General features: G+C 46.1%; 1 protein-coding gene across 16 annotated transcripts in view; it reads right to left on the bottom strand.

The window, feature by feature from the left end:
* Window positions 1–14,578, bottom strand: part of AKAP13 (A-kinase anchoring protein 13) — a 210,074-nt gene continuing 195,496 nt past the window's right edge. For 10 of the 16 annotated variants that reach the window (XM_068203701.1, XM_068203699.1, XM_068203702.1 and 7 more), the window contains 10 exons: window positions 14,415–14,497; window positions 13,911–14,090; window positions 13,022–13,186; window positions 11,853–11,921; window positions 10,901–10,971; window positions 10,351–10,395; window positions 9,145–9,195; window positions 8,371–8,820; window positions 6,352–6,664; window positions 5,351–5,531 (listed from right to left, as the gene is read on the bottom strand). In XM_068203701.1, the coding sequence (XP_068059802.1) occupies window positions 5,482–5,531; window positions 6,352–6,664; window positions 8,371–8,820; window positions 9,145–9,195; window positions 10,351–10,395; window positions 10,901–10,971; window positions 11,853–11,921; window positions 13,022–13,186; window positions 13,911–14,090; window positions 14,415–14,497 (1,477 nt within the window). In that variant the 3' untranslated portion in view covers window positions 5,351–5,481. Of the gene's footprint in view, window positions 5,532–6,351; window positions 6,665–8,370; window positions 8,821–9,144; window positions 9,196–10,350; window positions 10,396–10,900; window positions 10,972–11,852; window positions 11,922–13,021; window positions 13,187–13,910; window positions 14,091–14,414; window positions 14,498–14,578 lie in introns of all 16 variants that reach the window. The other 6 variants (XM_068203714.1, XM_068203713.1, XM_068203698.1 and 3 more) reach the window with 5 other exon arrangements.

Genomic DNA, 14,578 nt, shown 5'->3' with positions numbered 1-14,578 from the left:
AGACTTAAAATCAAATTTATTTAGAGGAAGAATGACTTTACAAGAGGTTGATACTGATAACTAAAAAGGAAGATAAATAAAAGCTTGTTACAAAACCTAATGGTTTCTGGCAAGTTACAGAAAAACTGAAGAATTTTACAGTCAATAACCTGCTCACTTTTTACATAATTACAAATTAACATACAGCAATTAGGTTTTACCCTCTTCTTTAAAAATCTTTTTTTCCCAACTTTTTTTCTTTATGGGTTCAACATGAAAATGCAAAGCTTTTTTTTTCCTTTTTTTTTAATAAGAAACAAACCAAAAGCAGAGGTATATCAGGCTATTATAATACACCTCAATGTTCTGGGAATTACTCAAGTGCATTCCATATTAGTACAAAATAAACACCAGGCTAAACTTTAACCATAGGCGAACTGAACCAGACATAGATTTTTATTTCCTTTTTTTTTTTTTTAGTCAGTGTTTAATATTGATAAAGAAAATAGTAGCATTACTTTAGAGCATGGAAAGGATGGATACCTATAGACAGCTTAAATACATACAAAGCTCATAGCTGTATGCAAAGCAGTGAGTGTTATCCTGTTCCCCCCCTCCCCCCAAGCAATGGAAGCTGAACTATATTTGGGCAAAGCATCAGTGTCAGTGAAATGCACGTGGAAGGAAAGGGCACAGAGCCCTGGAAACACAGGAGCTGGTGTTACACTTCTCAAGACTGAAGAGCACAAGGTGTAGAAGATTTGGCCAGTTCAGCTCGCCTATATTTAAAAATTAGCTGCATCACCAATGAAGAATTGTGGATTGGTGCCCCTTCTGACAAATGAAGCAAGAGTTATGAGCAGCAGGGGAGGATTTTTACTTAAAAGGGTGCCCTAAATCATGATAAATTCCCAAACCTGGCCAGCAGGCACAATAATTTCCAGAGTTCTGGTTAACAAGGAATGTTTTGTGGGATTTTAGTAGATACTCTCCTGTGTCCCTTGCCCAGTCCTCCCTTGCTCCATGCCATAGACATCCTAGACAGCTTCCTTGGGATTTGGCACCTGAAGAACCTCTTCTAACTAGGTGGCATGTGGAAGGACTGGAATTGGGTGTTTCAGCAATAGCTGTGAGATATCCTAGTGACTCAAGGAAGGTGCAAAGCTGATCGGACTCTCTGGATGCAAATCCACACAAGTTGATGGCATTACTGTGCTGCCACACCTCCAGCGGGAAGAGTCCACCCTCAGTGGGGATGACAGCTCCTGTCCGAGGGAGGACACTGGGAGGTAAACACCTCGGTGCATGGAAAGGGCCTCACTTATTTGGATACATCCCCTCACATCTCCTTCACTCTGAGTTTCTCCAAGAAAAAGGAGCTGGAGGGAAAACCACTGGTGGGACTGCTTCCCTACCTGCTGTGAGGAAGGTGATGGTGAAGCTGACACAGGCTCTCCTGGGGGATGTACCTGAGCCAACAGAAGCCAGTTCTCTTGTCCTGCCACTTAACCTACCTGCAGTAGGACTGCAGTCAGATTCACACCCACTTTGGTCTAAAAATAATACAAACAGCTTGGCCCTTCCTCCCCTCTCAGGGAAAAGCCAAACCAAACCAGGAACACACCTACTTGAAGCTCTGATTTTGCTGGGGATACAGAGGGGGAAGCAATGGCAAAACTGATTGTCTCCAAATAACCATCATTGAAAGGGGCAAGACCAGTTCCATTTAAAGTGCTTTATGGCATCAAACTGACATCAAGGTACATGTTGAGATGATCATTTCATTTAAAAGAATCTAAGGCCAAGCCCACACAGCCCCATCGAGTCTCCCACCCTTTGCTACAGCTACTTTCTGCTGCTGGGTATTCTGGCACCCCCAGCTAATACTGGCCACTTTTGTACTTGTCTGAGCCCACACTCTCACTTTCCCTGGACACTGAAACCTCTCCTGTTGGGCAATGGCAAAGACCAGGCCAAGAAAAGCCCAAGAAAATCAAATCTGATTCCTGCCCTCCAAGAAACATCAGCACAAACAGCTCCAAGAGCCCTCACAGGATCCTCTTCTCCAACAACATGGGCTTCAAAGAGATGTTTTTGAACCTACTCTGAGTCCCAGGAACCCCATGCAAAACAGGGTGGTTTGGGTGCTCCAAATGGGATTGAGGGACTGGCTCTGGGAACTAGCAGCAGGCTGGGCTGAAGAAATAACGTGCTTTCAACAGCTGCAGGATGGATGCCAGGCATGGAACTGGAGCAAATGCAATTTTAAGGCCAGGAAGAGGAAAGGTTTTGGTGCTGTCAAGCTGGGACAATACTCTAGCAGACAACACTAGACAACCTTCAGGGATCAGAGCAGGAATCTGACTCTGGGAACCTATGCCAAGCCTTTCCAAAGAAAACCTGAGATGGGAAAAATAAAAGGCTAAAGAGATAAAAACAAGCCCTTACCTTTCTAAAGGTGAAAGAAGGAGGAAGCAGCGTGGGAGGAGAGGCTTCATTCCAAAAAAGTGAATCATACAGTAACAGGCATCCTCCAGGGACAAAGGTCTGTCCACCAGCATTTAAGACACAAACAGCTTTGGTACACAGGATTTCTGGTCACTGTATTTCTGACTCACACCTGTGGTTTCTGTCAAGGAACCACAGGGACCTTGGGAGATCACTTAGCCAATAGTATTTGCACCTCAGGCACTGAATGCTCTTTTTGATTTGCACAGGTCAGGAGAGATGGTGAAGCCAGGCAGACTCAATCCTGCTGCCCTGGGTCACTCATCTGTCTTTTGGTGCCCTTCTCAGAGCCAAGGGACATTGCTGTGTTGTGAATATAGCATGTGCTGGGACTGGGGAAAAGCCAGTGGGATAATCTGGAAAATTCATAGTGGCAAAGGCTGTTCCAGACTGAGGGGAGCTCAGATGTACCAGTGCCCTGGTCTCTGTTCACACAACAGTACATGAGCCACGCACTGCTTTGGTATCCAGAAATTTCAGTTTGGCCCATTCGTGTTTGCAGGTGTATAAGCAGCAGGGCAGAAGTTACTTTCTGAAGTTGGTGGTTTTCTTATGAAAAAGGTAACACCACACCACCAGCACATGCCTCCTACAGCTCCCCTCAGATCCTGGAGAGCAACTAGACGCTCTCATCACTGCAAGGCACTCCATGCTTTGCTTTTTCCTTTGCCTCCAAAGGGAATGAGAAAACCTAACCAAAATGTTTAAACATGGAAACTAATTGACAGAAGGAGCCCTGTCTGAAGTCACTGTGTCTTTTTCCAGATTTGTATTGGCCTAAAGATGCTCTGCCTTGAAGAAAGCTCTCAGCTGAAATTGTGTAACTTTGGGCATGGAATGAGCTGCAAAGCAGCACTGCCCAACCCCATGGTTTGTCGGAAACAGGAAGATGAGAACATTTGGTTTACCAATCTTTTGGTAAGAAAACAAAACAAATAAACTAACAAAAAAAAAAGGGGAAAGAGAAGAAAAACCTCAAACTATTCCCCAAACAAAAGCAAAAATAAAAAGAAATAAAAAAATAAAACCAAGTAAACTTTTTAAAAAACTCTTTCAGATAAAATGAAAGATAAATATTTTTGCAAGCCCTGCTTGCAATTAAGAACAAGCACCAAATAATATTAAAAAAAACAAAATAAAAATAAATCTCAATCCTTTTTCCTTTCTTTTTTTTTTCTCTTTTTCTTTTGAGTTTTAATAGTGTAGAGAGCTTCCAAAGCAAGCAGGGTTCCTGCACCAAGACAGCCCAGCCCAAGCATCCACCTCACCATCAATGCTGCTGATACTCATCAGCACTAACTCCGAAAATTGCTGCGGGTCACCAGCTCATGACGAGCCTGAGAGCAAACTGAAATCAAACAATAATACAAGAAGAGAAATTATTTGTTATTTCAAAGAAAAAAACTGGTAGGAAAGGAAATGTACCTGACAGCTTCAAACTCTTGAGCAAAACCTTGACCTATTTTGAAGCTGGTAACATTTACAAATCCACTCGAGTAATTCTCCTGACAGGGTTTGGAAGAAAGGTGATTTTTGAGAAAAGTATGTCTTGTTGCATTTCTTCTCCCCCACTGAACACATGCCTGTATTCTACAGACACCCCAAAGCTGGCACAGCAAGAGCTGCCCTTGGACCTTCCCGTTCTGCATAGACACTCCACCCCAGAGGCCACAGGGACACGCCACATTGGCCTCCAGACCTGTCCCATGGGTGTTTGTCCATCAGAACCTTTTTCTCCCCAGAAATGGTTCCTAAGTGGCCGGTATTCTGCAGCCATAGGGACAGCAGCCATCTCCTTGGAGCCCACCCCGCTGGCCCGCCATGTCTCACTGACCTGCTCGGACACTGCTGCTCTCACTCTGCCTCAGAAACGAGCAGGGCAAGTGAGAAAATCCAGAGAAACAAGAGCCCAATGGTAGCACAAAAAGAAGGCTAAGAAAAACACAAAGAACAGAACAAAGATCCCTAAAAGCAGATTTTGAGCCAGTCCCCCACTCAGTCATTAGGCTTGTATGGGGGTGTCAAATGCAACTGGAGAGCTCTATTCCGGCAAAACCATAATCTTTACTTCGGGGATGGGGGGGACTGAGCTGGAGCTCAAAGAGATTGTGTAAAAAAAATGTTGCTTACTGTGGTTTCCATTTGAACAGTCTGTTCTGGCTCCCTGGGATTGCCTTACCAGCCTACCAAAATTCTCTTTTCTGCGCCATTTAAAATATATCCAATAATGTTCTGCTTGACTCTAGAAAAAGTTTGACATTTGATTTCTCTGCCCCACAGAAGTTGTTCATAATGATTTTAAATGTTATTTTTTATCCTCTGAGTTGTTGCTTCTGAATGCTGTTACTGCTTCCTGGTGTAATGTACCCTTCTGAAACCAAACATCCCTTATCCCATGAGCACAAAAGGGGTGTGCAGGTCACTGTGTTACCGTTGGAGCAGTAAGGGCAAGATATTTAATATCTACACACTCCCTGAAAGTCATCAGGTATCATCTATCCCCACGGGTGGACCTTGGCTGTAGGGACTGTAAGCATATCCCAGTGGATACATAGATACATATATGTACATATACAGTATATCTATATATGCCAGTGTGTACGCACCATTTGTAGAGTCCTAATCTTTTGCTAAATGCTTGGTTTTGGTTCTTTTCCCCAGAAAAGGGGAATTTGAAGGCACAGACCCCATAAGGCTATGTTCTCTCATCCTTTAGCAGTAAAAAGAGACAGACAACATCTATCCCAATTCATTTGACCCCAGGTTTGCACAGGGAGATGGTCCTGTGTGCCACGCAGGCACAGCCTCTGCAGGGAGAATTGACCTAAAACCACAGGAGAGAGGCCCTTATCCACCACTTAGCAGACTTCAGAACTTTTTTTATTTAAAACCTCCAGATGCTTGTCCAGTGCAGGCACCAGCCACGTGCTGTGTCACAGGCAGGGAGATGTCCACGGTGCCAATGCCATGAGTGACCACTGGAATAGTCCATGTTCAGCAGAAGATCTCCTCACCCTCTGGAGGTGCTTCTGATGAGTGAGAATCTGTAGCACCAAAAAACATAATGTGGGAATCACTATGGGAACAGAGGGACACAGCAGGCAGAGCAAGGCTCCATGCGCACAGAAACCCCGCTGTCTGCCAAATCCACCAAGCCCCTTAAAAGATGTTCAGTTCCATGATGAGCTACCATGAAATTACACCTTGTAATGGGTGAGATTTCCTGTGCACAGGCTGGAAAACATCAGTGAGCTAGCATGAATGAAACCGGTCATCCGAGGGCATGTCATCAAATTTCATGTGGGTCAGAGGTTTGAGGTGCAGCTCTGAGTCCTAAGGGGATGCAAAACTACCAGGCAAAAAAAAAAAGCCCTGTATGTTATTGTATCAGATCAAGAGACAAAACAGATCAGCTTGAGGGGAGAGGCCAACAGAAGGCTTGTGGGTATCACCTCCAAACTGCCACAGAGCTAAAGCAGACATCAATGCCTCAGGAGCTGCAACAGCCAGGAGCATCCCAGCAGCAGCTCCTTCTGAAAGCATTGACACTGAAGCAGAACATTTTCCTCCTTGAAGCAGAGAATTCAGCCCATGGAGGCTGCTCAGGATGGGATGGAAAGGGAAGAAACAATGAGAAGAATGTGTGTCCCTCTGACAATCCCAGGGGCTCAGAACAGGCAGAAACACCCATGCAAGATCACTTCAAGCTGAGAAGTCCACTCAGCACAGCTGCTCTTCCCCATCCCTTGTGTCACTATTCTCATTTAAAGCCAGATTTTGTGGCTTCCACAAGTTTGCTGGCTGAAGGAAAACAACCAGCTTACCAACCCTAAAAAAACACCTGTGGGCTCCCCTGACACTCACCAGACTGTTGAGAGCGATGTCCCCTGCCCTTTTTCTTCTTTTCCTTCTTCTCCTTTGGTTTGGCTAAACTGAAGAGGCGAGTAGGCATCTGGGTCTGTTCCTCAGTTGCCTTGTTAGTCTGGTTTGTTGTGCTAAGCAAATGGAAAGTGCTTTTCTCTTTGTGTGTCCTTGAAAGACTGTTCCTTTTGGGGGAGACAGAAAGTTCTGCATCAAAGTGCCCTTGTTTAGGAAGGGAAGGGTTCTTCTGCATGGAGGATTCATCAATGCTGGACTGGGAGGAGACTCTTGCAAGTTTCTCATGTAGATTTGAAACCTAGAAAGGAAAAGTGTTTCATTAAAGAGGCTAGCAGAGAACATGGACAGAAAAGGTGTGTCCCAGACCACTCACAGAGGTTGTTCTTGTGAACATCCAGCCTATTCACCAGGTAAAACATTGTCCCCATCCAGGCAAAGTAAAGAGAGAAAAGCCCTCTCTGTTCAAGATGAAAATATGACGCACAAAAGAGTAACACTCCACTATCTTTTGCTCCTACATGTAGTCTGCTATGTATCAACAAGCCAAGGGCAAATATTCTCTAAGATCTCAATAGCAAGACTCACCCTGCATCATTTGCACACACAGATGGTGGCAGGAGGCCAAGGAGCAATGTGCCTCTCTGGGAAGGGAACACCAGCACACGGCACAGGAGCACCATGTGTCAAAGGAAGCCTTCCCAAGCAAAAGATGAAAGCAAAAGCATTTTTCATGATATTTTTTTCCTGTCTCAGGATGTAATTGAGCTTGCACATTCAAAGGGAAGATCAAAACAAGCCCAACAAAACTTGACTGAACACTCTATTAATAGCTCTGCAATGTCAGTCAGATACCTGCTTTGAGAAGGTGCTTCCTTCTCCTAAATCTCTTAGGCCTTGCAGGCATTTTACCTCTCAGCTTCTCCCACAGCATCCATGCCCCTTGTCTACAAGTGCTTGGAGCTGGAACAGCTTCACTGGCTGCTTGGAAAACTTCTGGCTTGATCAGGAGCCAGGTGGGGGGGAGCAGGACCTCCTTTGGTGATTAGCTTTTCAGATCTCACTGCTCAGCTCCACAATTAGGCTGTTCAGGCATTGAAAATCATTCCCATTCTGCAATCCGACATTTATAAACTAACTCTGCTACAGCTCTAAGCAAATTAGAGTCTGAGTTAGTGAGTTACAAACAAACAAATGATCAACAGGCTTAAAGATTAAATTCAGTCCGTGTTTTGCCAATGGTGCTGGCTCTCCTCAGTCAGACTGCTGCAGAGCTGTAAAGGAGTAAACCTTAGCTTGCTGAAAAATGCCCAAACCAGGATCTGTGTGTGGCTTTTCTTTGTGGCTGTGAGCAGACTCCAGAAGCCTCTTCCAGCAGAGCTGGGGACCTTTGCTGACTGAGCCACAACTGGACTGCAGGTGCTTGGTTTTTTCAGGACAGGGGCAGTGCCATCTCTTTGCTGGATATTGAGAATGCTTTTGGAGATGGATGTCAGCACGTGAACAGCCTTGCCCTGCAGTTATCAACCTCACAAGTGGTTTTTGTGACAGCTGGAGGCTGCAGGTTACCCACAACCCTCAGGCTGTTTCTGGGAAGGATGTCCCCTCTGCCTGACCTAAGCTCAGCCCTTGGGTGAAGGCCAACATCAGGCAGTGCCAACCCCCTGGGACTGCCTGGGCATCTTTCCTGGGAGCCTGCCACCTCCTCTGTGCCATCCCCCAACACACAGACAGGGAAGTGGGCAGAGCTCAGGCTGCCCAGCACTGGCCAGGCACCCCCAATACACCATGAAGCACCAACACTGGCAGTGCCTCAGCAGCTCCAGAGGTACAAAAACTGCAGCTCTGCACATCATATGTGAGGGAAGAGCCAGTTTTAAATACCAGTGCCCACATGTCCGGCATAGCTGTATGCCCTGTGCGGGGCAGGCAGCTCACCCAGGAGCTGGCTGGGAGCTCCCTGCAGGGATCAGCTTCCTTAGGAGCCTGGCTGTTGGCATCATTTACCTGGTTGTGGTCAGGCTCCTGCCGCATTTGAGCAAATCTCTCCACGTCCTGCTTCAGCTGCACCTTCTCCCTCTCCAGCTGCTTCTGTGCCGTGCGGAGCCTCTCCAGGTCGAGCTGGTAGGCCGCCTTCTTCACCTGCAGCTCCTCCCGCTCGCGCTCCAGCTCCTGCCTCTGCCTCTGCACCTGCTCCTCGCGCTGCGCCAGCTCGGCCTCATGCTCTGCCAGCTCCTTCTCCCGGACTTCCCACTCCTTCTCCCTCCTCCGCCTCTCCTCCTGGTGCTGTGTCTGCTGCTTCTTCAGGTTGGCCAGCTCCTGGCGCTGCTTCTCCAGGCTGCGCTGCTTCTCCTGCTCCAGCAGCGAGGTGGGCCGGAAGAAGCTTCGGCTCAGAGCCCTCTCGCTCAGAGCCAGCTTCTGGTCCTCGATGTAGGTGTCCTGCTGCAGCACCACGCCCTGGGACAGAGGAGACAGAGATCACTACAGCATCCTCTCCGTGGGGAGAAAGCCGCAGGGTGCTCTACTGAACCCCTTCTGAGCCCAGCCCAGCACCGCTGCCTGGTTACCAGAGCATGCTGGCAAAGCAGCTCCCCCAGCAGCTTCCCAAATTCAGGCCAGCACTGGTTCCCTTAGGCAGCAGCTCATTCCCACAGCCTGCAAGCCAGCTGTGGGGTGTCCAGCCATGCAGGGTTGTGACACAAGAAGGGGGGACAAGCAGCAAAGCACAACTGGCAGCTCAGGTAAGCAGTGTGTGGGAGCAGGATGAAGGGCTAAGCCTACCTGCAAAGCACTGAGCAGCTTATGGAGGCTGGTAATGGTTTGGAGGATCTGCTGCGAGAAAACAGAAGCGTTGCTGTTAGATCTCACTGGGTGCTGGTACGGGGCAGCACCCTCTCTTGCTCTGTGTCCTACCAGTGGGTCTGCCAAGCTGCACAGCCATCCCTCTGCACTCTGCTTTTCCTCACTTTTCCCTTGCAATGACTGTGTCATTCCCCAGTATACCAGTAGATCCCTGATATATCTCCCAGAAGTGCCTGGCATCACCTTCCTCCTTCCCCTAGTTGTTATTACAGCAGAGGAAGGAACATCTGCAGAGGCACCTCCTGGCACAGAGCTCACGGGAAGTCCTGGGCTGTCTCTGCAAACCATTTCCCACAACATCAGCTTGCTCAAGAACAAGCTGAGTAATTGAGATGAAGCCCAGAAGTTCACTTAAAAATTTCAGGAAAAAAATTTAAAGGGGTGAAAAAAAAAAGCAATCTTTAAATAGATGTGAACTATTTTTACCCTTCTCCCCCAGCTGACCTGTACAAGACCCACTGCCACCAGGCAGAAAAGCTGCACTACAGCAGGCACACAAGTGCAGCAGGTGTGTTCTTGGAGGCTTTCTGAAAATACAGAAATGCAAACACCTCATGCATCAATACAGAGCAAGCTACTTTGGAGTTATGCCCTATCCCTAAATTTAGCCTAGCTAAAAATTTCTCTGAATCTCTCATATCCTACAATTAATTTCAAGAAGAAAATAGAGCACTTCAGTATTTGCAGTAGTGGAGTGATAGCCAATATTAAGAGAACTGCTTCTCATTTTGTCATTAATGCTAATTGGGAGTTATGAATGTGTATCAAAGGGAGAATAGAAATCTAATTGCCCCAATTCACTGCACCTGCAACATAAAATTAAATTCTCTCTGTCTGCAGATGCACAATAAATATAGTCCTGTGCATCCTGGTAGTAATTAACCCTTGCTGCTTATAATCAGCACACATCATCTTGCTGGCAAGCAGATGACAATCAGTGAATTCTCTGTCTAAACATCCAAGGTTAAACAAATAAATGACACAGTGGGTTCAGCTTAATGTATTTAAAAGTCTAGATGTGCTTCAGCAAATTAAATGTGTTTTCTTCTACATTATCACCTATTGAGACAAATTCTCTAGCCACTTAAATGAAGGGTACAGCTGAGCAATGGAATCAATTCTTACCTCGTTATTCCTTTTCAGCATGAACATCAAATTAGCATTTCCACCCTATGACAAGATCACAAATGTAATATGAGGACAATGAAAAATCATAGCAAATACCTTCTGAAGCTGAACTAATGACACATCCATTAAACACTCCCCTCCACTTTCCATTTTGGGAGAATTCATGCATGTTTTTTGGCCATTTAGATTCATATCGAATAAAATGTTAATTAGGTATTATTTTGTAGTTACGTGATGGATCGATCCCCAGAAAGAAAAAGTGCAAGGTTGTAGCTGACCTTAGCATTTCAATAACAATGCAAAATGAAACAAGTGCTTTGGCAGACCTGCAGACAGATGGTAGCTAACCTGTGCCATTAAGGAGTACAACTGATTTGCAGCAGTTTTCAAGTGAGTGGTTTTGCATGCGTATTTCACATTAAATTTTATTTTTAACTTATTAGGATGTATCTAATTGTCAAGAAATTTTCAGGCATTTTTTTAAGGCTAGAGCTGTCACTCCTGAAATCTGAACTCAGTGGTGGCAGACACACAAATCAAGGCATACCTTCTTTAAAATGCTGTCTGACTCTGTTCTCCGAAGGTCCTGAGCATCATCGCCTTCATCTTTCGCTCCACCTAAAGGAAGAAGCCAGCATTGGTATCAGTTATTCAACATTTTAAGGCAGAGGTGAACTTGCTAAAGTCTGAGGAATTTAATACAGGAAACTCACGTGTTCCACAAAAGCGGACACAGAGCTCTTGACATTTTAACTAAATGAATTTGAGCCCTAAATATACGGAACACGTCAGCACTACCAGAAAAAGTGGATGTGAATTTAGATTAGGGTTGACTTTGGTTTCAGAGAACACGATGATAAATTCAGCTATTAGCTGGTGCTCTGCCTAGCCCCTGCACTGCTGTCTACTACCACAGAATACTTGCTGAGAAGACATGAGGCAGCATAAGAGCAGATGGAGGATGATAACAGAATCATATCAGGGTATATTATTGCAGGTATAGTTTCAATGCCTCTCTTGTGCAAGTTAATTTACATCTGGGTCAGATACTGCTGTGCAACACCCTGTGTAATTCTATGCTAACAATTTATCATTAACCTTAGCTATCAGATACGTGGATCTTCAAAGGGACACTGGGCTTCTCTTTCTAACTTCCCCCTGGGTGGCTCATATCAGTGCTCCTGAGCACTACTGAGCTGACCTGTGGGGACAAGAGGGCTCTGACCCTCCCCCTGTGCTGCCCTTCTGCTCAAAAGGAGTCACACAGACCTTCCATCCTCTAGCTCTTGCCAAGACTATTGTACTCCTTTGCTAGCTGAGATGCAGCCCATGGGGAAAACCCACACCTGCAGTTCCTTCTGCCACTCTTAAAGACTGTACATACACCTGAATCTGCAGCAGCGTGAAGGGCACCACACCTGGTGTAAAGCCCTCTCCTCCCCCCACCCCCGAGGCTGGCTCTGCTATTAGAGGCTGACCCTCAAGTCCTCCTAACAGACCTGCTCTCCTGCGCCACGTCCTGGGACCTTCCACCTCTCTGCAGGAGGAAACTCCTCCCTTCTGCTTTGCTGGAGGGGAGAATGAAGGGGAGTCAGGTTATAAGTCTTGCCCGAGGTTTCACAGGTTGTGAACAGAAGAACTGGAGAGAATGCCAGGTTTCATACCTCCTGGGCAGAACAGATAAGCCCTGCATTCTTTTCCCAAAATCTCCCAAGACCCTACAACTACTGAATTAGAATCAGAGGGTATATCTACAGAAAACTTAAGATTTGGGCAACAGTCTGAGGTTGTCCCATTCATCGCTGCAACAGAGAGAGGCTCAACCCTCAACAAACCCCTCCAGTGGTGAGTATATTTGTCATCATGATGACAAGGCCTGTGGAGGGCTTTGCAGCTCTCCAGCAGAGCTGGGAGAGCCTCTACATGGTTCTCATGTCTGACTGTCTGGAGCTAACACTGCTCCTTTAATGCAGGAGGTCAGACGAGGTCCAACGATGCCAGCGCTGAGACAGACACTAGCACAGCAAAACTGGTTGTATTGGGAGTGTGAGTAAGACCACAGAGAAAGGAATTTGAGGACAGGGAAGTTTCTGATGACTAGAGCAAAGAAAGAGGGCATTGGGAAGCAGCCAAGTATGCAGCTGAAATAAGTAGTCACGCATTTCTTTGGGAGAGACTTAATTGGAGGAATAATACATGCAGATGTAGGTGGAACATAAATGCATAGAGAGCAGAGACAGGGGAGAAGGTGTTTGATTCAGCAATATCCACATCCATTTGTAAATGCAACAGCATCAGGCTCCTGCTGGGAAGAAAAGTGAAGAACAAAGAACAGACCTGTAGATATTACAATAATAACATGAAGAAACTAATTTATTGAGAAGCCAAATGCTTTCATGTGGCACGTAAGTAAAATAGCAAATATTACTTAGAGAGAGCACAGAGAGGAGTGAAGAGTTCAGATTTTAACCCTTGTACAGTCACAGGTTCTCAGCTACCATCAATCCACCTGTACATAGGCTTTATTTCCTAATCTATGATTTAATCTATCAACTAATGTTGGAGAGGAGTTGTGAAACCCAAACCACCAGCTGAAGTCCTTCTGAAGCAAGAGGATACGATGACGTGCGTTATTAACAAATTCTGATGTGCACACAGAACTACTCACCCTTGGAGGCGTTCATCTGATGACTGTCAAATCCTCCAAAAGTTTCTGCCCTTCTAGGGAGTGAGATGGGGCCAACTCCTCCCTCCTGATCCATGGCAGTGCTGCTGACTTGCTGTCCAAGGGCAGTGCCCAGGCTCCTGCTCACCAGGTCTTGCAGCAGTTCAACTGATAAAAAGCAGAAATGTCTTTGGTAAAGCCCACCTCAGGTTTCTGAACTATTTTAATCCCTGCCTGAGCTCAGGTCAGAAATTATTTGGTGTACAAAGAATCTAGGTTTCTGTGACAAGGACATGAACAGTACATATTGCCCCTGCAAAAACTCATTCTGTTTGACCACTAACTTCAACTCTTAGAGCTCTGCACAAGCTTACACCTCCCTCTCTTCCTTCAGGCAACCTCAATGTTCTCTGACAACAGCATTTAATAATTTTAGCCTCTCCAAAGATCATACTGGAAAGTAGCCTGAGTTTCCACCTACCCTTGCCTTTGTCAACAGAACTGCTTGTACCTTGCAGGCACCACAAGCACCTGCTGAAACCCAAGCCCCACCCTCACATCTTGCTAAGACAGAAGAACAGCATAAGCCTGGATGGTCCAAATTTCAGCCAAGGATAAATCCCATAATGCTCCTGACCCCAAAGCAGGTTCAGTGCATGGTTTTCTTTGTGCTGACTTTCCTGCCCTCTTTCAACAGCCCTCCAATATCTGCTTCCTTTCCTGATCCTCATGATCTGTCCCTGAGACAATACCATAAGGAGCAGTTTCTCCTTGTTATTCTGACAAAGAGAAGATGTCCCCTGCAAAACCAGTGCTTGAGAACTGATGCCTTCACTGAAGGTAACCAGTTATAGTTGGCTACTATAATTTACATGTCACATGACTGGCTCACCTTCATTTATTGCCGTTTTCATGATTGCCTCTCCTTTTGGAGCCTCTTCCGTGTTGGCTCTGAAGAGCAGCCTGGAGTCTGGCATCTCCTCTTGCACAGAACTGTCTGCCATGTCCTGGAAGATCTTCGTCTTCTCCTCCAGCAAGAGCAGGATCTGTTTATCCTTCTGCTGAAGTTGTTCTGTGGGGGTGAACAGAAAACAGGGATGAAGACAAAATAAAAGCTTTGGCAAGGAAACCTGAACGATTTCTGAGATATTGGCCCCATCTAGTGGAGCATGACAATATGTGCTGGGCTTGGCAGCACGACAGCGCCCTGGGCAATCTGGCACAGCAGGATCGGAAAATAAATAATGCATGGAAGGCAATCTGCAAACCAGGACTGCAGTTATTTGCTGGATGTAGTATTGAAAAAAAAGTCACAGTTCCACCACAAAACCCAACCCAAAACCTCCTGTACATTTTTCCACAGTGCCTCCCCAGCTCTGCTCCAGGCAGATTTTACCTTTCAGTCCTCTCACTTTCGCATCGGACAATTTCTTTTCAAACTCAGACTCACAAGGGACTCCTTCATCTTCATCTCTATCCCTGGACAGGAGACATGGCTCAGTTACTACAGGAGCACACCCAGTGCACCCCCTGCCTCACAAGAACAGCTGAGTGTCTTAC

This window comes from Anomalospiza imberbis, chromosome 13 (assembly GCF_031753505.1).
Source record: "Anomalospiza imberbis isolate Cuckoo-Finch-1a 21T00152 chromosome 13, ASM3175350v1, whole genome shotgun sequence".
Classification (NCBI taxonomy): Eukaryota; Metazoa; Chordata; class Aves; order Passeriformes; family Viduidae; genus Anomalospiza; species Anomalospiza imberbis.
Note: the sequence above shows the minus strand (reverse complement) of the source record. Positions and strands in the feature narration are given on the sequence as shown.